The following is a 23,951-nucleotide window of genomic DNA, read 5'->3' as shown; positions in this document are numbered from 1 at the left end:
TACTGTTCTAGTGATCAATTTCTGCCAAAAACCAACCAAACAAAAACAAACAAAACTATCCCAAAACTTAGAAGTTTAAAATAAAGAAAGTGAATAAATAAATTAAAATAAAATGGGTAAAACGCTCATTTTATTTTTTTCCATGATTATTTGGATCAGGAATTATGGAAAGGCTTGGCAAGGTGGTTCATCTCTGTTCTATATTATCTGCTAGGACGCCTAGCTTTGAAGGCTCTACTTCCACAATGGCTTCTTCCCTTCTATGTCTGGTGCCTGGGTTTCTTGGCCCCTCTCTATTTCTTAATCTCCACATGGTGTCTCATCCACTAGGGCTTCTCAATGTGGCTTGGGATTTTCATAGAACAGTGACCTCAGAGTAGTTGAACATTTTACATAGCAGCTCATGGTTTCAAGAGACCGAGGTAGAAGCTACCAGCCCACTTATGACAAGGTCCAGAAATAGCATTATAACCAATTCCACTATGCTATGTTGGTGAAATCACTCACAAAACAGCTCAGATTCAAGGGAAGGAAAACTGACCACATCTCAATGGAAAAAAAAGTGAACAAATTTGTGGCCATCTTTTTTATTATTATTATGCTTTACATTCTGGGGTCCATGTGCAGAACTTGCAGGTTTGTTACATAGGTATACACGTGCCATGGTGGTTTGCTGCACCCATCAATCTGCTATCTGCATTAGGTATTTCTCGTAATGCTATCCCTCCCCTATTCCCCCACCACCCGATAGGCCCCGGTGTGTGATGTTCCCCTCCCTGTGTCCATGTGTTCTCATTGTTCAACTCCCACTTATGAGTGAGAACATGTGTTCTTTAATTGGCCACAGCATCATATAGAGAAGACCATTCTTTCCCCCATTCAACTGCATCATAGTTATCATAATTTAAAGAAATACTTGCACATGAATCTATTTCTAAATTCTTTATTCTATTATAAAATTAAACATGTACTTACCATAGGACCTCTTAATCCTACTCCTCAGTATTTACACAATATAAATGAAAAGCTATATTAACATAAAAACCACCCCCTGAATATTTACAGCAGTTTTATGCATAATTATCCCAAACTGGAAATGATTCTAACGTTCTTCCATCAGTGAATGGATAAAGAAACTGTAATGCAGTGATACAGTGAAACTTATTTAGCAAATGAAGGAAATAACTATTAATTTACACAACAACATAGATGAATCTTAAATACATTTTGCTAAGCAGAGGAAACCAAATTCAAAATGTCACATATTACTTGATTCCATTCATAAAGTATTATATACAAAGCAAAATTATAGGATGTATACTTGTCAGGGTTCTGCCAAGAAACAGAAGCAATAACATATGTATAGAGATATGTAAGAGATTTATTATGCGAATTGGCTCATGCGAGTTTTGAGGCTGAAATCTACCCTGGTACTCTATCTACAAGCTGGAGACTAGAAAGCCAGTGGTGTAATTCAGCCAGAATCCTAAGGCCCGAGAACCAGGGGAGTTGAGAACAGGGAGGGTGGTTATACTGGTGAGAACTGAATGTTCCACCTCCGAGAGAGAGAGAGAGAGAGAGAGAGAGAGAGAGAGAGAATTCACTTTTCTTCTGCCTTTTTGTTCTATCTGAGCCCTCAGATGATTTGATGGATGCCCGCCCATATGGGTGAGGGTGGATCTTCTTCACTGGGTCCACTGATTCGAATGATAATCTCTTCTAGAAACACCCTCATTAACACACCCAGAAATAATGTTTCATCACAGAAACATCTGGGCATCCCTCATCCCAGTCACGTTCACACATAAAATTAGCCAGCGCAGGATGAAAAAGAAGTCTGTAGTTGCTAGGTGTTAGGGTGAGGGGAGATGTTGACAGCAAAAAGTCACCATAAAGGAATGTGGGGGCTGATGAAACTTTTCAAATCACAACTATAGAGATAGGCCCATGACTCCATTCGTTTTTCAAAACCAGTAGAACTGTATACCACAAAGAATGGGTAATTTAAAGCTAAATTTACAAAGAGCATCACATACATACCACATTGCAGTTAGTAGCTTTGTTTCTTATAGAGACATGGATTAGTTATTCTGAAACTAATTTATGTGGACACTACGGTTGAAAACACAAATAGATATATGTAGAAAATAAAAGCCAGGTTTCTTTCTTATTATTTGAGAATAAAAGTTTCAAATAAGTAAAGGAGGAAGGTTAGAATGAACTCTGTGCTGCTGGACTGGAGTTGGAAATATCTGTATAAAGTTGTGTGTGTGTGTGTGTGTGTGTGTGCATGCACAGAAATAAATACACAGTGTGTATGTATGTATGAGGTAGTATACAAATACATTTCTTCACACTCTGTCTGCTGAAAGAGTTTAAAAGCAATGACAACCCAGTAGCAATAAGAACACTTGAAGCCCAGATTTTGATTTTCAAGTACCATTCTCCAAAGAAAGAAACCACGCTCCTTGGTAAAGAGGTTGCTTGGACAAGGAAAATAGAAGATGTGCTTGAAATATCTTGTGGTACCAGAAAATAAAGTAGTTATAAAAATAAATTACTTGTATTAAACATAATTTTTGGCAAGCAAAAGTATATTGCAGAATATATGCAGTGTCATTCTATTTGTGTGACGTCTAGAAATATCCCAAAGTAGACATATTGTTAAAGGATGCAAACATACATGGCGATAATCTAAAGAAAATCGAGGACATGCAATTCAGAATGCTAGTTTTCTTCTTTGCTAAAAACAAAAACACTGTGGAACTTTCAACAGCTTAATGGCTTCCACAGTCAGAAAGACTTTCACTTCCTTTATCTCACATATATCTTTGTATTGTTACAATTACTTCCATCTGTTTGGGGTTCAGTAGATCTAGTGATTGCATCCTCTGGGTAGTAGCCAAGCGTAAAACTGAAGATTGATTTTAGCTTTCTTTCTCTAGGGTAAACGATTTTTATATCTTAATGCTTGTGTTCTCTAATCATTTAACCATATTTGCATTATTTCTTTGGTCTGCTCTGAGTTTTCTTCTTTGGCTTGCAAACCTTGTAATGCTGTGGAATTGACTACTCCTAAACATAATGAGTGGATGGCCTCTTAATTCCTTCATGCTGTGCGCTCTACGGTATCAGTGAGCAAATCCAAAATATATTGACTCTAAATGCAATTTCCAAAAAGGCTTTAATAAGGTAGCTTTCTATTCCACAGTTCCCCAGAAAAATACCCAAGCCTTGAGTTGTTAAAATTATCTGTCCCCGCTTTCTCTAGTTTCTTAGGATTTGAGAGTAGCAACTCTATGCAAATAGTCCATTTATCTAACCCAGATAGTTTTTAGTCATAGAAATACCTCTATAAACAGTACAAATAATACTCTAATGAATATATGAAAATATAAATTTTACTTTCTCAGATTGTGTAAATTTATTATTTCAATATTTTCATATCATTTAATGCTTACACAATACACTAAATGTAAACAAGTGCACCATGAGAGCAAGATGAATAGGATAATTTTACTAGAAGTTATGAAACTCATTAGATACACTTCAAAGTTTTCTCTAAGGTTCGTACAACCTCTTGGCAAATAAATGTATTAGATTTATTCTTACATCATATATTTTAATAATAATCAAGTAATATTTATTACATTAATTATACTTATATATTTATCCAAAATAAATGTAAACATGTTTTTAGAAAAAAGTGATCTAACTAAATGCAATGTGATATCCTGTATTAACTTCTGAAACAGAAAAAGAATTAGAGGAAAAACTGGTGAAATCAGAGTAAAGTCTGTAGTTTAATTTATCAATGTATTGATATTAATTTTTTAGTTTTGACAATTAAGCCATGGTTATGTAAGAGGGTTATATTAGGGAAATCAGACTGAAGAGTACATGGAGCCTCTATGTTCTTGCAACTAAAACTATTCAAAATAAAAAGTTTATTTAAAATATTTTATATTATTTTTAAGTAAACTTTTTATTTCATTTAATGTGTATCCTAAATCTTTTGACTTTTTAAAGGAATAACTTAAAAGAATAACTTGCATAAGAATCTAAAAATGTAGTTTTTAGGCCAATTATTTAAAAATATAGATTAAAATTAATGGTGGTCTTTATTTAGAATTTTTCTATCACGTAAACTTATGTAAGATAATAAACACGCATTTTTGTTTTGAACTAATGCTTTGAAACTGTATTTCCCAGAAATTGGGTGACATTTATTGTCATTTTGTAATTAGAGGTTATATAGCTTAAATGTCTTTTATTTGTGCAATATAGAATTTATAATTGCCTGTAGAAAATATCATTCTGTCTTTTATGAACAATATTTCTTTTAGATGACTTCAGTTATATATTTGGTATAAAAGTCCTTAAGTACCAAATAGACCTTCTATTACATACATTTTCTGTTAGGAGTCACATGAGCAGTACAGATAACTATTGACATTCTTCAGGAGTTTAAAATATAAATATGTACAAGACAAAAGTAGTACACAATTTTAGTGTGAAGTCTAATGAGGAAATCAGACCAATGAACTTGGGGCAAAACCTCAACTCATTTCTGATGCTGCATTTCCCAATTTGTGAAAGAAGAAAAACCAAATATATTGTACTTCTTAAATATGCTATGAAGACAAATCCGTGGAGGCATTTAGCGATTCTGGAGGATTCTATTTAGGTATAAACAACAAATTAACTAATTTGCCACATTTCGTGGACAACAAAGAAATAGTACTTTATTATGGATGATGCATTTTTTCTCCATTATTGAAAGTGATGGTTTCTTGACATACTAACAAAATAGAGAAAGTAATAATATTTGCACGGTTTAAATATGTGTTTATTTTTCAATTAATACTACCCTGAATTTAAACCTAATAATGACTGTGAGAAGTTGTGAAGTACAGTTTTTCCTGTTTGTGGACATTTATGTTGATTCCCAAACAGAGTTGGCTTCCACTCTATGGAGAGCAGTATACAACATTGATTGGCTTTAAATTATTGTCAGTGTACACACCATAAAGTGAGCACAGTATACTTTCAGAGGACACGACCTTTAAAACAAATTTGCATTTCATCATACCATGTGGCAGACGGTAAAGAATCTTTTATTTATTTATTTATTTGAGACAGAGTCTTGCCCTGTTGCCCAGGCTGGAGTGCAATGGTGCGATCTCGGCTCACTTTAACTTCCGCCTCCTGGGTTAAAGTGATTCTCCTGTCTCCGCCTCCCAAGCAGCTAGGATTACAGGCATGCGCCACCACACCCAGCTAATTTTTTTTGTATCTTTAGTAGAGATGGGGTTTCACCACCTTGGCCAGGCTGGTCTCGAACTTCCGACCTCAGGTGATCTGCCCGCCTCGGCCTCTCAGCGTGCTGGGATTACAGGCGTCAGCCACCATGCCTGGCCAGTAAATAATCTTAAAGGTTAAATAAACTCAGTGAACATGTTGTGGTATTGTGTGGAATGTATTCATTTATATAATTGATGAATTCTATATTTGTACAGCTTCTTTTCTCCAGTTACTCCTTTCTCACACTGAGGCAGAATTTCTCAAAATGGGTGGGTTCAGGAGGGAAGCACTGAACTGCTGGTCAACCATGGGGTGAACTCAGTAGGTGGGATCAGAAGGAAGTATAGGTACCATTTCTCAAAAAGTATCCTTGCCTTTAGTGGATTACTATCTGTAATTCACTGTCATAAATTCTTAAGTACATGACCAGAATGGTTTTGCTTCCAGTAAGACCACCTGACTTCTACATGGTAAACTCCTGCTAACCCAGCTCTTCAATCAGACCCAGTGGGCTTCATAAGCTTTCTCTTGAGAATCTTTAGCCATGGCTCTGTCTGATTACAAGTCTTCTTGCCGGCTATCTCAACATGTTTGATACATTCTTTTTTCAATTTATCTTGCATTCACTCTCATTGTCTTTTGCTTTACCTCTCCATTGGCCTTAGCTATGACCCGTGAAATCTTGGAAGGCTCTTCCACCCTACTCTTGTCTGATGCTAGCTGCAGCAACCACTTCTTTCCTGGAATCCTTGAATTAACCCCTTTCATTTTGGCACTTGTGCCACATTCAACAAGATTTAAGATAATTTGGAAAAGCAAACATAACAAAAGACAGAGCAATTTGGAATGAAAACAAAAACAGAACAGAGGTCACCAGCAAAGAGTAGAAAGAGTAAACATGAACAAATACCTGAGATTATTTAATTATCATAATTGGGCATGAAGTTTGATTTGCCTAGAAGCAAGGACATTTTTTAGTTACAAAATTTAAATGATACCAATTCACTTAACAACTTTTTTTTTTGCAGGAATTGAATGTAAAAGAGGTGCTTTTATAAGGTATATTAAAAGTCAATGAAAAACGACTATGGTTTTACCAAAAAGAGATCTAAAATTGTGTTTAAAGAGATGATGTCTTTACTGACCCAATAGCTGAATATTATATTATAAACTTTTCTTATGGATACTGCATTAATATTTTTTAGATTTACTGCTCAATGATCTACTTAATTATCAGAATGGGACTTTGAGAATCTAGGTGAATGGGTGGATAATATGCCAAATAGACTCTTTAATGAATGACCTGTCAATGGCAGATCTTGGGTGACAGTCAATAATATTTTACATTTCTAACCCAAAGCACAAAGATCCTTGTTCTTGGTCAAATTCAAAACTATAGTTTAAAAAACCCCAGATGTTAGTGTAAGTAAGTAATTTTATTATTTTGCTGTAGAATTTTGAGAGGGGATTTTATACCTCACCTGGATTTCAAGCCACTTTATCATGATATGAGTAAGCAAAGCAGAGGACATTTGTTAGAGTTACTATATATATTTTTCAGAATGCGTAAATGTAATTGATGGAGTTACATTGATAAGACCTAGGTTTGTTTTCAGCTCCACTACTTGTGAATCATGAGGCATTAGAAAAGCAATTCAATCTTTTCCAGTTGTGTCAATCAATGATATAGATCCTCTAAGCAACCGTAGGAGTCTGCTTATTTTTAAGTTTTTTAAAAGGGAAAGAGTAGGTATAATTCAAAGTCACACTTTGTATGAATGTAAGTTCCGGGGGTTATATTGAGGGAGCAGGATATAAAGGATGAGATTGGCGGGGGCTGAATCCCACGATTCAAAAAACTCTACTAAGGAAACTTCACAGTTTCTGTTTTATTACAGAAGACAAGTGAAAAATATCTCTGTCTAAATAAACTGTGCAGTTAATGTGGACAACTAAGAGAATAAACTTAATATGCTAAAGTTCAATTTAAACACACACACTAAATTTCCAGCATTTCAATTTTAATGTTATGTAATAACAAGACCACCCAAAAGGTGGCACTAAAAAAACAGATATGTGACCTCCAAGTAAGTAGAATTTGGTGACATAAAAGAAAGATGGTAGAGAAGCTTTAGTCTTCTTTTATGTTTAAATACTTAAATTGCTTGTTAGCAACTTGTAAATATTAAGCTGTCAGTATTTTGAAGAAAAGCTTCTATTTTCAGTCCAACTTAAAGCATTTGAAATTAATTTGTCTTGTAGCTGTATATATTTAATTTAATATCTTTCAGCCTACAAAACTAGTGATTTTTTTTTGTGTGTAATCATCAGAGACATTGTCATATGCAGGCTAATCTGATTTTCTTTGGAGTCATGCTTGTACCATAAGTTTTGAATGAACAGATGCTCTCATCTGAATCCAACTTCACACTATTGTGTGCCTCAGGGTTATAGAAAATAGACTCTTTAATGAATGACCTGTCAATGGCAGATCCTGGGTGACAGTCAATAATATTTTCCATTTCTAACCTAAAGCAGAGAGATCCTCGTTGTTGGTCAAATTCAAAACTGTAGTTTTAAAAATACCAGATGTTAGTGTAAGTGGATAATTTTGCTATTTTGTTGTGGAATTTTGAGATCAGATTTTGTACCTCACCTAGAATTCAAGCCACTTTATCAAGATGTAAGTAAGCAAAGCAAAGGACATTTGTTAGAGCTATTTTTCTTTTTTCAGAACGGGTAAATGTAATGGATGGAATTAGCATTCCTTTTGAAAACTGGCACAAGACAAGGATGCCCTCTCTCACCACTCCTATTCAACATAGTGTTGGAAGTTCTAGCCAGGACAATCCAGCAGGAGAAAGAAATAAAGGGTATTCAATTAGGAAAAGAGGAAGTCAAATTGTCCCTGTTTGCAGATGACATGATTGCGTATTTAGAAAACTCCATCGTCTCAGTCCAAAATCTCCTTAAGCTGATAAGCAACTTCAGCAAAGTCTCAGGATACAAAATTAATCTGCAAAAATCACAAGCGTTATTATACACCAGTAACAGACAAACAGAGAGCCAAATCATGAGTGAACTCCCACAATTGCTTCAAAGAGAATAGAATACCCAGGAATCCAACTTACAAGGGATGTGAAGGACCTCTTCAAGGAGAACTACAAACCACTGCTCAATGAAATAAAAGAGGACACATATAAATGGAAGAACATTCCATGCTCATGGATAGGAAGAATCAATTCGTGAAAATGGCCATACTGCCCAAGGTAATTTATAGATTCAATGCCATCCCCATCAAGCTACCAATGACTTTCTTCACAGAAGTAGAAAAAACTACTTTAAAGTTCATATGGAACCAAAAAAGAGCCTGCATTGCCAAGTCAATCCTAAGCCAAAAGAACAAAGCTGGAGGCATCACACTACCTGACTTCAAATATACTACAAGGCTACAGTAACCAAAACAGCATGGTACTGCTACCAAAACAGAGATATAGACCAATGGAACAGAACAGAGGCCTCAGAAATGATACCACACATCTACAGCCATCTGATCTTTGACAAACCTGACAAAAACAAGAAATGGGGAAAAGATTCCCTATTTAATAAATGGTGCTGGGAAAACTGGCTAATCATATGTAGAAAGCTGAAACTGGATCCCTTTCTCACACCTTATACAAAAATTAATTCAAGATGGATCAAAGACTTAAATGTTATACCTAAAACCATAAAAACCCCAGAAGAAAACCTAGGCAATACCATTCAGGACATAGGCATGGGCAAGGACTTCATGTCTAAAACATCAAAAGTAATGGCAACAAAAGCCAAAATTGACAAATGGGATCTAATTAAACTAAAGAGCTTCTGCACAGCACAAGAAACTACCATTACAGTGAACAGGCAACCTACAGAATGGGAGAAAAATTTTGCAATCTACTAATCTGACAAAGGGCTAATATCCAGAATCTAAAAATAAGTCAAACCAATTTACAAGAAAAAAACAACCCCATCAAAAAGTGGGAGAAGGATATGAACAGACACTTCTTAAAAGAAGACATTTATGCAGCCAACAGACACATGAAAAAATGCTCATCATCACTGGCCATCAGAGATATGCAAATCAAAACCACAATGAGATAACATCTCACACCAGTTAGAATGACGATCATTAAAAAGTCAGGTGCTGGAGAGGATGTGGAGAAATAGGAACACTTTTACACTGTTGGTGAACTGTAAACTAGTTCAACCATTGTGGAAGACAGTGTGGCAATTCCTCAAGGATCTAGAACTAGAAATACCATTTGACCCAGCCATCCCATTACTGGGTATATACCCAAAGGATTATAAATCATGCTGCTATAAAGACACATGCACACGTATGTTTATTGCAGCACTGTTCACAATAGCAAAGACTTGGAACCAACTCAAATGTCCATCAATGACAGACTGGATTAAGAAAATGTGGCACATATACACCATGGAATACTATGCAGCCATAAAAAAGGATGAGTTTGTGTCCTTTGTAGGGACATGGATGCAGCTGGAAACCATCATTCTCAGCAAACTATTGCAAGGACAGAAAACCAAACACTGCATGTTCTCACTTATAGGTGGGAATTGAATAATGAGAACACTTGGACACAGGAAGGGGAGCATCACACACCAGGGCCTGTCATGGGGTGGGGGAAGTGGGGAGGGATTGCATTAGGAGATACATCTAATGTAAATGACGAGTTAATGGGTGCAGCACACCAACATGGCACATGTATACATATGTAACAAACCTGCACATTGTGCACATGCACCCTAGAACTTAAAGTAGAATAATAATAAAAAAGAAAATTTAAAAAAAAGAATTATGAGACCTAAGTTTGATTTGAATAGAAGCTGTGAAGTTTCCTTGAGTTTTTTGAATCATGGGATTCAACCCCTGCCAACCTCATCCATTATATCCTCCTCCCCTACTATAAAACCCAGCACTCACATTCATATAAAGTTTGACTTTGAATTATATATACTCTTTCTCGTTTAAAAAACTTAAAAATCAGTAGGTTCCTATGGCTGCTTAGAGGACCTGTCATTGACTGACACAACCAGAAAAGATTGAACTACTTTTCTAATGCCTTAGCATTTTCTAATGCTAGTAGAGAATGTCATGTTCAAACTGATTTTTTTTTTTTTTTTTTTTTTTTTGGCCTCTGTGAGCAAGTCACAATAGAGGTAGATTAAAAATATAATGCATGTCAAGTGCAGTGGCTAATGCCTGCAATCCCAGTACTTTAGGGGGCTGATGTAGGTGGATCACTTGAACTCAGGAGTTGGAGATCAGCTTGGGCAACATTTTGAAACCCATATCTACAAAAAAATACAAAAACTAGCTGTATGTGGTGGCACAAGCCTGCAATCCCAGCTACTTGCTAGACTGAGGCAGGAGAATCGCTTGAACCAGGGAGGTGGAGGTTGCAGTGAGCAGAGATTGCTCCACTGCACTCCAGGCTGGGCAACAGAGCAAGACTCCATCTCAAAACAAAAACAAAAACTATTTGGGTCCGGTGGCTTGTGCCTATGTTCCCAGCTACTCCAGCAGCTGAGGCCAGAGGATGGCTTGAGCCCTTGGGAGGCAGAGGTTGCAGTGAGCTGGGATCATGCCACTCCAGCTGGGTGACAGAGTGAAAGTGTGTCTCAGAAAAAAAAAAAGATTATAATGCATTTATATTCACATATTTTACTTCAAACTGATAATATTTTCTATGAAAAGTTTTGCAGTGGCTACACATTCTAATAATGTATTAATATCACTGTATATCAGGTCTAAAGTGGTAGTTGTTTTACAGTAACAGTAAAAAAAAATCATACTGTAAAGGTTAACAATGAATATATTTAAGTAAATAAAACAATATGCTACCTTTTTGAGGTTATTTGGAAGATGCAACAAATTTTGCTCCATTTACCCATTCAGCTTCAATTAAGAAATATAATAAATTAGTTCACATACAGAGAATAAAATACAATCACCCTTATTCAGTCAAAATTGAAATTGGAGAATGTGTTCTGTATCTGGGAGCATGTGGACTTCTGCATTGAAGGCCTGATTTATATAGCCTTATTCACCTTGTCACAGGAGTACTTGACTGGGCAGGCTCCACCTATGAAAACAGAAGTCACCCACAGAGAAGTAAAGTAGAACATGGGGGCAACTGTTCTCAAGAGAAACAGTGAAGGAAGACATGGGTTCCACTTGCCCAGGTCTTCCTTCCAACATCACCTGTGAGATAAGCCCCTCCCAGGTATATAAACTATTTGAAAATGAGTGAGAAAGCAAGGGAGGCTGGGGGTATGATGGAATATCTTCCACAAAGAGGAAAACACAAGGAATAAAGAAGTACTTCCTACCCATGCACAATGGTCTTTCTAATGAAGAGGTTTTTGTCCATTATGAAACAGCCTTGAGTATTCCCTGATGACACAGTGCTGGAGCACAAGGGAAGTTTATCTTGCACAACGCCTGTTATTTTAGAATTCTCTCTAGGAGAATGAATAGACACTTGAAGCAGTGAAACAGCAAAACAAGTGCTATGGTCTGAATGGTTTTTTTTTTTTCCTACTGCCCTAAATTCATAGATTGAAATATAATTTCCAACATGAAAGCATTAGACAGTGAGGCCTTTGGGATGTGATTTAGGTCATGAGGGCTCCACCTTCATGAATGGGATTAGCACCCTTATAAAAGAGACTCCAGAGAGCTAGCTAGCCCCTTTCACCATGTGAGGTTACAATGAAAAGATGTCTGTCTATGCAGAACAGAGTCCTCACCAGATACTGAATCTGCCAGTGCCTTGATCTTGGACTTCCCAGTCTCTAGAACTGTGAGAAATAAATTTATGTTGTTTATATGCTCCTCAGACTTAGGTATTTTTGTTATAGCAACCTAAATGAATGAAGAGAATAAGACAGCTGCTAGCCTCCACCTTTCAAAGCTCTGCTGGACATTCGAGACAATTTGACCTTATTACATCAGGTGCAATTCTAGACCATCTTTATTGGTCAGCTTAGCTCACAACCATGAGTGGCAGACTTTATCTGTGCTGAGGAGGGAATCTCCTAATATACCTGGGCTCTTGGCCTTCAGATTCTAAGATCATGCTCCTATTCATGCTGCTTTCCATCTGGTCTGACAGCAGGCGACATAAGTGGGTCTGCTAGGACAGGCAGGTACTGTCCTCGATTTTTCTCTATAGATAATAACGTTCCGATGTGAAAAACTGCAGTTCTAGACTTAAGAATTCCACTTTCTGCATAAGCTTAGCTGAAACTATTAATACAAATTTACAGTGATGGCAATTGCAGTGTTAAGTATTCTGTTCACTCCTCTACATTTTATGGCCCACTTGCAAGGTGAGACTATGTGAGCGGAAATGAATTTTGTCTTCTGATTAGAGGCAATAAAAATTCCTTGCACATTTATCTAGTTTTTCTCTTCCCTTGCTATTGCAACTGAGCATAATGTAGCACCAAATATGAGAACCTTTGTTTACTGAATATCTGAGTGACAGCACAGTAAAGCTACATGATGGCTCATGTGGGACATTTAGTGTAAGAAAAAAACTTCTGTGAAGTCATTGAAATTCATGGATTTTTTGTTAGTACAGCACAAATTAGCCTATCTCGACTAGTATAGTTACACAGCACTTTTGTATGCAACATGTGTGTGTTTCATTGGAGGCACTATTAGGAGAAACTGTGCAAATCCTCACAAACATGAGACTGGAACAAGCTTTTAGAAGACAGTAAGATTACAGGATAGGTTGAGAAAGCCAAGTCATATTGAGCAGGGAACTCTAGCAAAGGAGTGGGAAGAGAAATGTGTATGGTACAGTAAAGCTAGCTTGAAGAGGACAAGGTGTTTAAGTCGTAGAGTTATATAAGATGAACTTTCACGGATGTGGAGAATCCAGAGTGGGAAAACAGCTTGGGAGTTCACATACTGTTTTTAAGAAAGATGAGGAGCAAAAGGGGCCAGATAGAAGCAGTAGGCAATAGGTTAGGAAGATGATGTTGGCGATGTTGCTCACAATACCCAGATATAGTATCAGAGAAAGGTTGGCATGTGCTGGATAACTTGTAGCTATAATAATTGATTTATGGGAGCATTCAGTTATAAAGAATGAGAGGAAGAGATAGAGAGGAAACCAAATAATTCTTTAAAAAAAGGAGTTAATGAAGAATGGCCATGCCTCTACAGAAATAGAAGGTGAAGGAGAACTAACTAGAGTGAAGATAACTCACTTACAACTGAATACATTTTGTTTACAATAAGGGCAAGCTCTCTGGACAGTTGTATATAAGGAAATAAAACAATTAGAAGTAAGAACAGGAGTTACATATTAGGGATTAATGCTAGGTGATGATAATTTGCCTTTAGATTATAATCATAGAGAGAATTATCTATCTGTACAAAGATGTGCAAAGTGCTAATGAGTGAGACTTGTTCATGGCAGAAAAAGGAAAACAAGTTCTTGAAGAGCTGCATCAAGTATCTTTTGCAAACAGCATGTTGAGCTCATTACCATATACATGGTGCCTTTTTTTTTTTGTTACAAGTGTGATACGGTTAAGCTTGTGTCCCCACCCAAATCTCATCTTGACTTATAATCCCCAGGTATTAAGGAGGGAACCTGGTGAGAGGCGATTGGATCACGGGGGCAGTTTTCCCCATGTTGTTCTTATGATGTTGACTGAGTTCTCATGAGATATGATGGTTTTATAAGCTTCTGGCACTTGCCCTGCTTGCTCTTCTCTCTCCTGCTGCCATTTGAAGAAGGTCCTTGCTTCCCCTTTGCCTTCCACCATGATTGTAAGTTTCCTGAGACCTCCCTAGCCATGCAGAACTCTGAGTCAATTAAACCTCCTTTGTTTATAAATTACCCAGTCTGGGATAGTATCTTTATAGCATGTGAAAACAGACTAATATAAAGTGCCTATGAAACCACGTTTATGTTTTTACAACTTTTATTCCATTTGACTCCATCCTAGGAGAATATATGCAGCAATAGTCCACTCATTCTCTGGTTTCTTGTACAACTTTCCATTATTTTTGTCTATATTTATTTGGAGAAGATTGTCAAAAAAAAGGTTGCATATTCTTCTTGGGCTGCAATGACAATCTTAGCTCATTCTTAAATGTTATAAAACCAATTATCTCAGGCTGGATCATGCATCAGTTTGCATCAGCGTTATCCCACGAAATGAAGAGCTTTACGAACATCTATAATTGTTTGAAATGTCCATGAGAGTTTACAGCTCGCTTGAGTCAACAGAAGCTTTACAAGAATCTGTAAAGTTTGTTTGCTCTACTGTAATACATTTTTTTGTAATTTAGAGTTGGCATTTTGGAGAGACCTCAAACTCTCTAGGTATTAAGATGTTTCTCATACTTATAAGGAGAATGCCTTAAAATATATTCTCTGATCTTTTCTATTATTTGGGTCTGTAGAAGAGATACTGTATACATTGCTTCTGAACATATTTTATATGTGTTCAATTAGTCAATAAACATGTATTGGATGATTTCACATGCTAGGTGTCCTACTAAGTGTGGAGAATACAAAGATGAAGCAGGCACAGTTTCCAAAATCAAAGAACAGCACTTGCCTTCTAGAAAGAAAGGCAAACAAAGGAAAATTAAAGTATAAAGTGATAAATACTGTGTTAGAGGTAGGCACAGAGGGACTAGCACAGCAATGCAAAGGAGAAGTAGATTTCTTAGGCCTGGATTTGGGAAAGTCAGAGCTTGTCAGGTGAAATGGGGGCAGTGAGTAGGAAGGGCATTCCAGCCAGAGAAGCAGCCAGTGCCCAGGCCAGATGAGAGAGCTGTAAGTAGCTCAATATGCTTGTAGCACAGAGTGGTGAGAGATGAAGCCGGAGAGATAAGCAAGTGCCAAATCATGACAGACCTTGCTTCTTCAATTGTTTGTTTAGTTACAGCTCACTCTGTCCCAGAAGAGTTTTTAAGTGCCTTGAAGGACCGTGAATACTATACTAAGACATTTGGAGCCCTTCCTAAAATGTTGGCAAGCCTCAGGAAGAAAGCAACATGATCAGATTTGCATTTTAGAAGGATAATTCTATCTTCTTAGAGGAGAAGGAATTGTAAGGAACAAAGACAGAGGCAGAGGCCATTTAGGAAATTGCTGCAGTTGGTCAGATGAGAAATGCACCATGAGGGGCTAAATTAAAGTAGTAGCTTTGGGAATGGAAAGAAAGAACAGATATAGGATAAGAACAATGAACATGGCTTGCTAATAAATATTTTCTCAATGAATGAATTGTGACTAATTAGATGTATGGGGTGAGAATGAGAGGTAATTCAAAAATGAATTTCAGGTTTAGACTTGGGAAATAAGGTGGGTGAAAAGAAAACTCATTGCTTGGATACTGAATGCATTCCTTCTGGGTTCTTTGTATGCCTGGGAACTGTAATTGTTGTGTGTGGATTAATCTTAACTGTGTGGCAAATGCCCTAAGCATAAGTACTGTCTTCCTTTTCTCGTATTATTTTTCTAGCACTGAGAACGTTAGTTATGTTCACTGAACTGACTATAATTCAATGAACCTGGCTCAGGTCGTTATCTATTTAAGAATGGGTGACAGGTCTTAACTCTGAATTCATTAGTATTCTTTGGTTGTGTGCAAAAGAAACTGACCCTGACTAACATGAACCAAAGAAAACTGTGGTGAGTTACTGGGGATTCTCAGACTTGATATATAGTCTGGAGAAGTAGGCTTGGAAATAGGCAAGCAGAAAAGTACATGCAGCAAACTGATCAAGAACCACAGAAAGTCTCCTGTAACATGAAGAATCCAGTCAGGAAGCCACTGTGGAAAAGGAGAAACCACAACTTTCAGTCTCTTTGTCCCTCTGCTCAAGAATCAAATTCCAGAGAGCTCTGAATTATTGCCTATCTTGAGGAACATTTTCACTGCCTAGCCTACAAGAGGTCTGGGCCCATAATTATAGTCCTGACAGAAGGGAAGGAGGTAATTCCTCAAATATTTAGAAATCATGGTGCACTTAGGAAGAGAAAAAGGATGCTAGCCAGTCAAATAATTACAAATGTCTACTTCCAGCTGATTCTAGCTTTTATTATTTTCTGTTTAGAAAGATTCTTAAAAACAAAATTGAAGCCTTTTGAAGAATGGGTATGAGATTTATTTTCTGACTAAAAAGAACTTGGAACTTTTTCAACTAAGCTACTTTTTTGACAAAAAATTCTATTCTGTAGCTTCTAGAAAGTAAAATGAATATTTTTTTAAAGAGTAGGACATAGGCACTGAACTAATGAAATATAATAGGACATTTTATACTTGGAAATAAATATTATTTAGGTTCTGAAGGAAAAAAAATTGAATAGGTGGGGTAAGAGGAAGAAAATACATGAGTAAAAGGAGGAACACACACAGAAGAAAAATCCAGCGTTATTTGGATAAGCTTCTGAACAACATTCAAGCCAAATCCAACTCTTTAGCATCCGGAGGGAACACTCGCCACTAATTACAGGACTAAGATATACAAGAAGCCACTTCAGGACCATGGGGCCCAAATCAGCCATCCGATTGTAGTTTTTAAGATGTGGCTGTGGTTGTTTGTTTGGTGGTAGGAGAAAGTTTAGATTTGCTTCCACTGGCTTTGGTAGATGTTGATATTTCTTCCATCTCTAATCTCATTCCAGAGCTAAGGAGATACCTGTGCCAACTCTGGCTTTGTTTGCTCTGCCAGACAATCCTGATGCTGCAAAGTCAAATCATTGTGAAGGATGTTTATGCAAATGTGGGAAACAGGACTATAATCCTGCTTGAAGTTTGCTTAGATTCCTGGGAAGGCTCCCTATTCCAACCCTTTTTGAGAAAGTAAGTAAAAGAACTGCTTTTATGATTGATTGTAGAACTATGGAAGGGTTTAAGTTGGTCTCGGTTTGAAACCACAATGTTGGTGATATTTCTATTTTCTTTCATTTCTAATTTTTTTCCTAGATAACAATCTCTCTCTCTCTCTGTCTCTGTCTCTGGGTGTGTGTGTGTGTGTGTGTGTGTGTGTGTGTGTGTGTGTTTTCAATGAAGAGCTCAACCTTGAGAAAGTCCACATTTCTGCGTAGGACAAGATAGAGATGAGACATTAGACATAATGGGTGAAAAGCGCTTTTTGAAAACTGAATGAGTATTTTCTGTGAACAATCTGATTCTGTTATTACAAATATTAGACATGTTATAGGATGACTTTATAAACCTATACAGTTGATGTTTACAGCTTACCTTAGAATTTATCAGTTTTTCTTTTCCCAAGCTAGACAGATACCCTAGAAAATAAAATAATGATTATAGCACTTTTACTTCATTTATTACAGGAAGGGGTAATTCCTCAAATTGGAGCTAAAATTGGAAATCAGATAGTGGAGCTGCTTAAGGAGTAACTAAACTATTTGAATTGGTCACACAGAATAAAGATCTGACACATTCCTTTTGCTTCAGAAATGTTTTTCTGTCCTTACTGCTAGAAGAATTGATACACTCTCGGGAATATTGAACACATTAAATATTGGCTTTTGAGTTAGGCAAGACAATTTCTTAAATTCTTTCCAAAAATGAGTTTCTGTGTTATCATTGTGGCCAGGGATATAACCAAGGATGTGAGCCAAACTGCCTGAGCTTGCATCCTAGCTCTCACCTATGGCATCAGCTGCCATTCATAAATTGCAAAAAATGCAAAGAAAAGTGGTCTTTGCAGAGCTATAGCTATATATACTAGTTGATAAAGAAACACCTGGAAATTTTATTTTATTAATTACTCTTTCATCTGATGGTTCTATAGAGAGTTATAAGAGTGTGAGTGCATATGTGTGTGCTTACATATCTATGTATACATATAAGTGCATGTATATATGTGTAAGTGGAAATATTTATTTACTGTATTTTATGTATGTATCTTGTGTGTATGTGTGTGTGTGTGTTTGTGTGTGTGTGTGTGTTTGTGTGTGTGTGTGAGACAGAGTCTCACTCTGCTGCCCCAGCTGGAGTGCAGTGGTGCAATCATGAATCACAGCAGCCCTGACATCCCCAGGCTCAGGTCATCCTCCCAAGTAGCCTCATCCTCCCAAGTAGCTGAGACTGCAGAAGTGTGCCGCCAGACCTGGCTAATTTTTGTATTTTTTAAAAATAAAGATGACACTTGTAATGAATTGAGCGAATAGTCATAATATTATCTAGCTATCATGAGAGGAAAATCTCAGTTGAGTATCATAATGTTGCTACTCCAACCCATTTCACATAGAATACAGTTATAGCAGGTTTAGACCACTTTGCTTTAACTCTTTTGCCTAGCGTTGTCACTTTTTGTAGTAGAGTTGAGGTGATTAGGTAGGTAGAACCCAACAGAACCCAAGACTGACCCTTATTTACGATGGAGGTGAGTGTTGAGATGCTGCCCCGTAACTGCCATCAAGACTAACTGCTGAGATGGAATATGGAATGGCATGCTGGTGATGAATGCTTAGTAATTCCATTTTTAGAAAGATTTGTTTTAGCATTTCCTTAGTCATCTCTACCTTCCTTCTAGCCTGTCATTTGTTCAAGATGATGAAGGGTATGTGATAACTTGGAGAAATTGTTTGAAATGAATTAATCAGACCACTATTGGCAGTAATATTGTGTGGCTCTTTGTGTGTTTTTTAGATTATTTCAGGAGATGTTTGAAATGAAACTTCCTGGCCCTGAAGCCCTTTTGAATTACCTACCAAATTAAGAAACGGTATTCCCTGGGAAATGGACATAAAATCACACCGCATTCCTGATTATATTTTCTGATAAATTTTCATGGAAAGTAGATGTCCTTGGATTTTATAACAGATGAATAAATTCCCAACTATAAAATGTCATTTCCAGCTTTATTCCAGTTTCCAATACGATGACTGTGATGGTTAATACTGACTGTCAACTTGATTGGATTGAAGTGCAAAGTATTCCTGGGTGTGTCTGTGAGGGTGTTGCCAAAGGAGATTAACATTTGAGCCAGTGGACTTGGTGAGGCAGACCCACCCTCAATCTGGGTGGGCACCATCTAATCAGCTGCCAGTGTGGCTGAATAAAGCAGGCAAGAGAAGACGGAAGAGAAGACTTGCTGAGTCTTCAGCCTTCATCTTTCTCTCAAGCTGATGCTTCCTGCCTTCGAACATGGGACTCCAACTTCTTCAGCTTTTGGACTCTTGGAGTTATACCAGTGGTTTGCTAGGGGCTCTTGAGCCGTTTGCCATAGACTGAAGGCTGCACTGTTGGCTTCCCTACTTTGAATTTTTGGGACTCAGACAGATTCACCACTGGCTTCCTTGGTCCCCAACTTGCAGACAACCTATTGTGGGACTTTACCTTGTGATCGTGTGAGTAATTTCTCTTTAATAAATGCCCTTTCATGTGTACATATATTCTATTAGTTCTGTCCCTCTAGAGAACCCTAATGAAATGACCTTGTGTGATTTTTATTATTTCAGGGAAAGAAGAGGGAGCAGAAAAAGGAATTGTGGTAAGTAACCACGAGAAAATTTTAAAATCATACCTTCTTTTTAGCATTTACAGTTCCTGTGTTGCTGTGTCCTGATTTAGGGAGGAAAATACCAGTGATACTACTTGGGGTCTGAGAGGTTTACAGTGGATTTTTCACATATATACATATATAATGTGTGTGTGTGTGTGTGTGTGTGTGTACGTGCGCGTGTGTGTGTATATATATCTGAGTGATATATATCTGATATAGATAGATAGATAGATAGATAGATAGATAGATAGATAGAATCTAGAAGAATTTAGAAGGATCTCTAAATTCTTCTCATGGGTTCATCATCTATTTATGCCACAGTGAGAACATCATTCACATATGGCAGCATATCTGGAACTGGGTGGCAAGGTCAGATTGAAGTCATGGAACATTCCAGGGAGGCCAAACATTCTAAATAGAAGCAGCTTAACTCAGAACGTTCTTCAGTAAGTGATGATTATTTTGGCTTCTGTAGTAGCCTCATTGATGATCTGCCATTAAGAAGCTTTCAAAAGCAAATTTTTCAAAAACTTGACCTTCTGAAAGGAGGGTAAGAATTTCACTAACTGCAAGCATTAGACCATGAGAACATTACGCATTAAATTCAATATTTCTCAGAAAGTCTCACATCATCATTATTCTTTGGTTCTAGCATGACTTTGTCCTATAAAGTAGCCATTAGCCACATGTGACTATCGAGCACTTGAAATGTATGTAACTAGTGAGACTGAGGAACTGAATTTTTAATTTTTAAAAAATTTTATTCCATTCGATTAAAAAATTGAATATAATATATATCATTAATATTTTTATATTGATCATATGTTAAAATGGTAGTATTCTGAATACATTGGGTTAAATAATATGTATTACTATTAATAATTGTACCTGTAACTTTACACTTTTTTGTTAATGTGACCACCACAAAATTTAAAATTACATATGTGGCTTGTATTATATTTCTCTTAGGCTGGTTCTGCCTTGTACTTGTTGGAGACTCAAAAATGTCTAATTTACTTAATCTGTCTTCCTTTTTCCACTTCTAGAGTGATGGTATATAACTGTTTTCAGTAATTGATTTAATAGCTGGTTGCAGGAGAAATGACTCTGATTCTTCCATCTAATCATCCTATTCTGAGAATTTCTCACTTTTTCGGAGAACAAATTCACTATTATCAAATAGTCAAGGTCACCTAATGCTCTGTTATTTCTTATTCCCTTAGCCCCCTTTAATTCTCAAGGCTAACCCATGCAACAGTCATAGACATGGCATTAAAAATATTTTTGTTCATAGTTTTGATTCAATAATACATCCAGGATGTCTTAATTATATCTGTGCTAGTCCGGATAGTATATTGCTTCCTCCGGATTTCTGATATTCTTGACCTTAAACTTCTTGTCTCATCTCACATGCACTTGTTGATCTTGATCTAAATTACTTCCCAAGTCTTTTCTCAGAATTCTGCTTCCTAAGTAATATCCTCTCAATTCCGCATCTTGATTGTTGGAAACCAGAGTGGTGCAAAGCTGGATGCAAAGGTGTTGTTGACATTCTACACTATTGTTGATGCTCAATACAGCTCCATAGGAAGACATGGCATCTGGCCTTATGTGACCCACAGCCTAGTCGGGGAAACACAAAGTAAACATGTGTGTTTCTTTTCCAGGATGCTAGAACCTGCCTTTCCTGTAAGCTTGGAGAGGAGAAGTAGCTGGGCATTTTTTTCTCCCTAGGAATAGCTCTTGGCTAATAACTGAAACATGAAGGAATAGAAATATTCCATCCCCTAATCAGGACACCTGTAAGCTGAGAACAACATGGAATGCAAACCGCCCCTGGATTATTGAGCCTAAGATACATTCTGCTGGGCTATGCTTGCTATCACAGCCTTCCTTGGTCTCCTTCCTCTTCAGGTCCAAACTCCTTCCTCCTTTACTTCTGTCCTAGGAATACTTCAAGCAAGTCACTTTCCCCCCAAATCCTCATCTCAGTATGGTGCTTCTGGGGAATCCAACCCTACGTCAATAATTTTAGGTGTGAAATTGGTTCTAGGAAGCCAACTCTTAGGATGAGACTCAGAATTAAATCACTCAATGCCCAGATGGCAACAGAGAAGCTGTTGTTTGTGGTGAGTGAAGGGGTGATATCCTCTGGCCTGCTGTAGCATTAAGTTGTTGATAATTTTACCTGTGGCAAGTTGGGATGGAATACAAGTGAAACGGGATGCACTGGACGGCACAGCAGCTATGAAATTTAATACTTTTGTAATTTGATAGTAATTATAAGAAGGATAGGGTTGTTTAGTGGCTGCTAATTGATGTACTGCAGAAAGAAAACACTATGCTTTGGTTAGTCAATTGCCAGTTCATGGGGAAGGAGGAGATCAAGAATTCTGTTTCACAGATATTTAGTTTGTATCTGAGGGTGATTTTAAGGACAGTTTATCTATCTGCAGATGGGGTCAAAGGCGGAAAAATAAATTTTCAAATCATCCCTCTTTACATGGTGTTTAAGACAATTTTTATTAATCAGAGTTATTATTAGCCAACAACACTAAAAGGGATCATCTCAATAAGGAAAGAATATTGAATGGATGTTAGGTCATTCAAAGAATTGCCAGGATGGCTCAGGGAATTGTCAGGAACATAGAAGACTGGTAAAAGCCAGAATTGCACAGACCATGATGATGACACAGATTCTCTCCAAAGAGGACACTGCTACTGCCAGCATGACACAACAGAGTATCTCAGCTTATACAATCTCTACTTCTAGCTCTGATTCCTGGATGCCGCCATAGATAGGCATCTCAGCTACTGGTGCCCTGGATGATGAGTGTAGCTGAAGCTGATATTAGAAAGAATTCCCTGTGGCCTCTGTTTGTTCTATCTCACAAGTTCCAAATTTGAAGATTGGTGGATTTTTGTGATTAGACAAGCCAAGGCCATGCTGCCTTGCGTCCCACACAAGTCACCAGTGCAGCGTGTCCTCTTTGAAACTTAGGATAACGTTTTTGAGCTTCAGCCAAATTGTTGCACATATCGTGCAAATTCATTATTTTCTATTGCTGAGTAGTATTCCATTGTGTAGGGACACAACAGTTTGTTTATATCCTAATATATCCTTGCCTTCATTGAGTTCTCAAAGTTTTTATTTTTTCATAGTTCTCTTTTGGAAGCTTAACAGCTTTAGCTTTAACATTTAGGTTTATGATCCAGTCTGAGAAAATTTTCTATATATTTAATAGTATGAAATATTGAAGGTTTTTTTTCCACATAGATATCCAGTTGCTTCACTACTATTTGTTGAAAAAACTATCCTTTTCCCATTGTATTTCTGTAGCACATTTATTGAAAGCCTCACACTGTGCCCCACAAATATGTACAATTATTATGTGTCAGTTAAGAATAAAATTAAAATAAAAAATAAAACGACCATATATGTGCATATGTACTTCTAAAGTTTCTATTCTGTTCCATTGAGTTATATGTTGATACAATTGAAGTTATCACCTTATTGATTACTGCAGCTTTGTGGTGAGTCTTAAATTACATTAGTACACTACCTCCAACTTTGTCCTTTCAAAAAATTATCTTGTCTGCTCTGATCATTTGAATTTCAAAATAAATATTTGAATCAGCTTGTTAGTTAGAAAGAAAAAACCCTGCTGAAATTATGATCAGAATGATCAATACATCAACTTGGGAAAATTGACTTTTTAATACTGTGTTCTAATGAATATAATACATCTTTTCATTTAATTTTTCATAATTCCTCTCAGCAATGTTTTATAATTTTTACAATAGAAGTCATGCATTAGTTATATTCTGTAACTGAATATTTTATGCTATTGAAATGGTATTTTTAAACATTTCAATATGCCATTGTTAGTTGCTAATATATAAATTAAAATTAATTTTTAAAATATTGGTCTTCTATCCTATGTCCTTACATTATTTTAAATTTATAGGATATTCTGATTAGATATTTTGTAGCTTCTTTCATTTTTTAGTGCATACTATCATACTGTCTTCCAGTAAAGAAAATTTATTTTATTACCAATTGGCC

The 23,951-nt window shown here is 36.7% G+C and overlaps 1 protein-coding gene across 2 annotated transcripts in view; it reads right to left on the bottom strand.

Moving 5' to 3' along the window:
* Positions 1 to 23,951, bottom strand: part of ADAMTS5 (ADAM metallopeptidase with thrombospondin type 1 motif 5) — a 99,368-nt gene that overhangs the window by 5,077 nt on the left and 70,340 nt on the right. Inside the window, exon 9 of one of the 2 annotated variants that reach the window (XM_073009996.1) lies at positions 17,614 to 17,657. The exons of the other annotated variant lie outside the window; for it this stretch is intronic. Coding sequence (XP_072866097.1) covers positions 17,614 to 17,657 — 44 coding nt within the window. The remainder of the gene's footprint in view (positions 1 to 17,613; positions 17,658 to 23,951) is intronic. 2 annotated transcript variants of the gene reach the window in all.

This window comes from Chlorocebus sabaeus, chromosome 2 (assembly GCF_047675955.1).
Source record: "Chlorocebus sabaeus isolate Y175 chromosome 2, mChlSab1.0.hap1, whole genome shotgun sequence".
Taxonomy (NCBI): Eukaryota; Metazoa; Chordata; class Mammalia; order Primates; family Cercopithecidae; genus Chlorocebus; species Chlorocebus sabaeus.
This window is presented reverse-complemented; position numbering and strand designations above follow the sequence as displayed.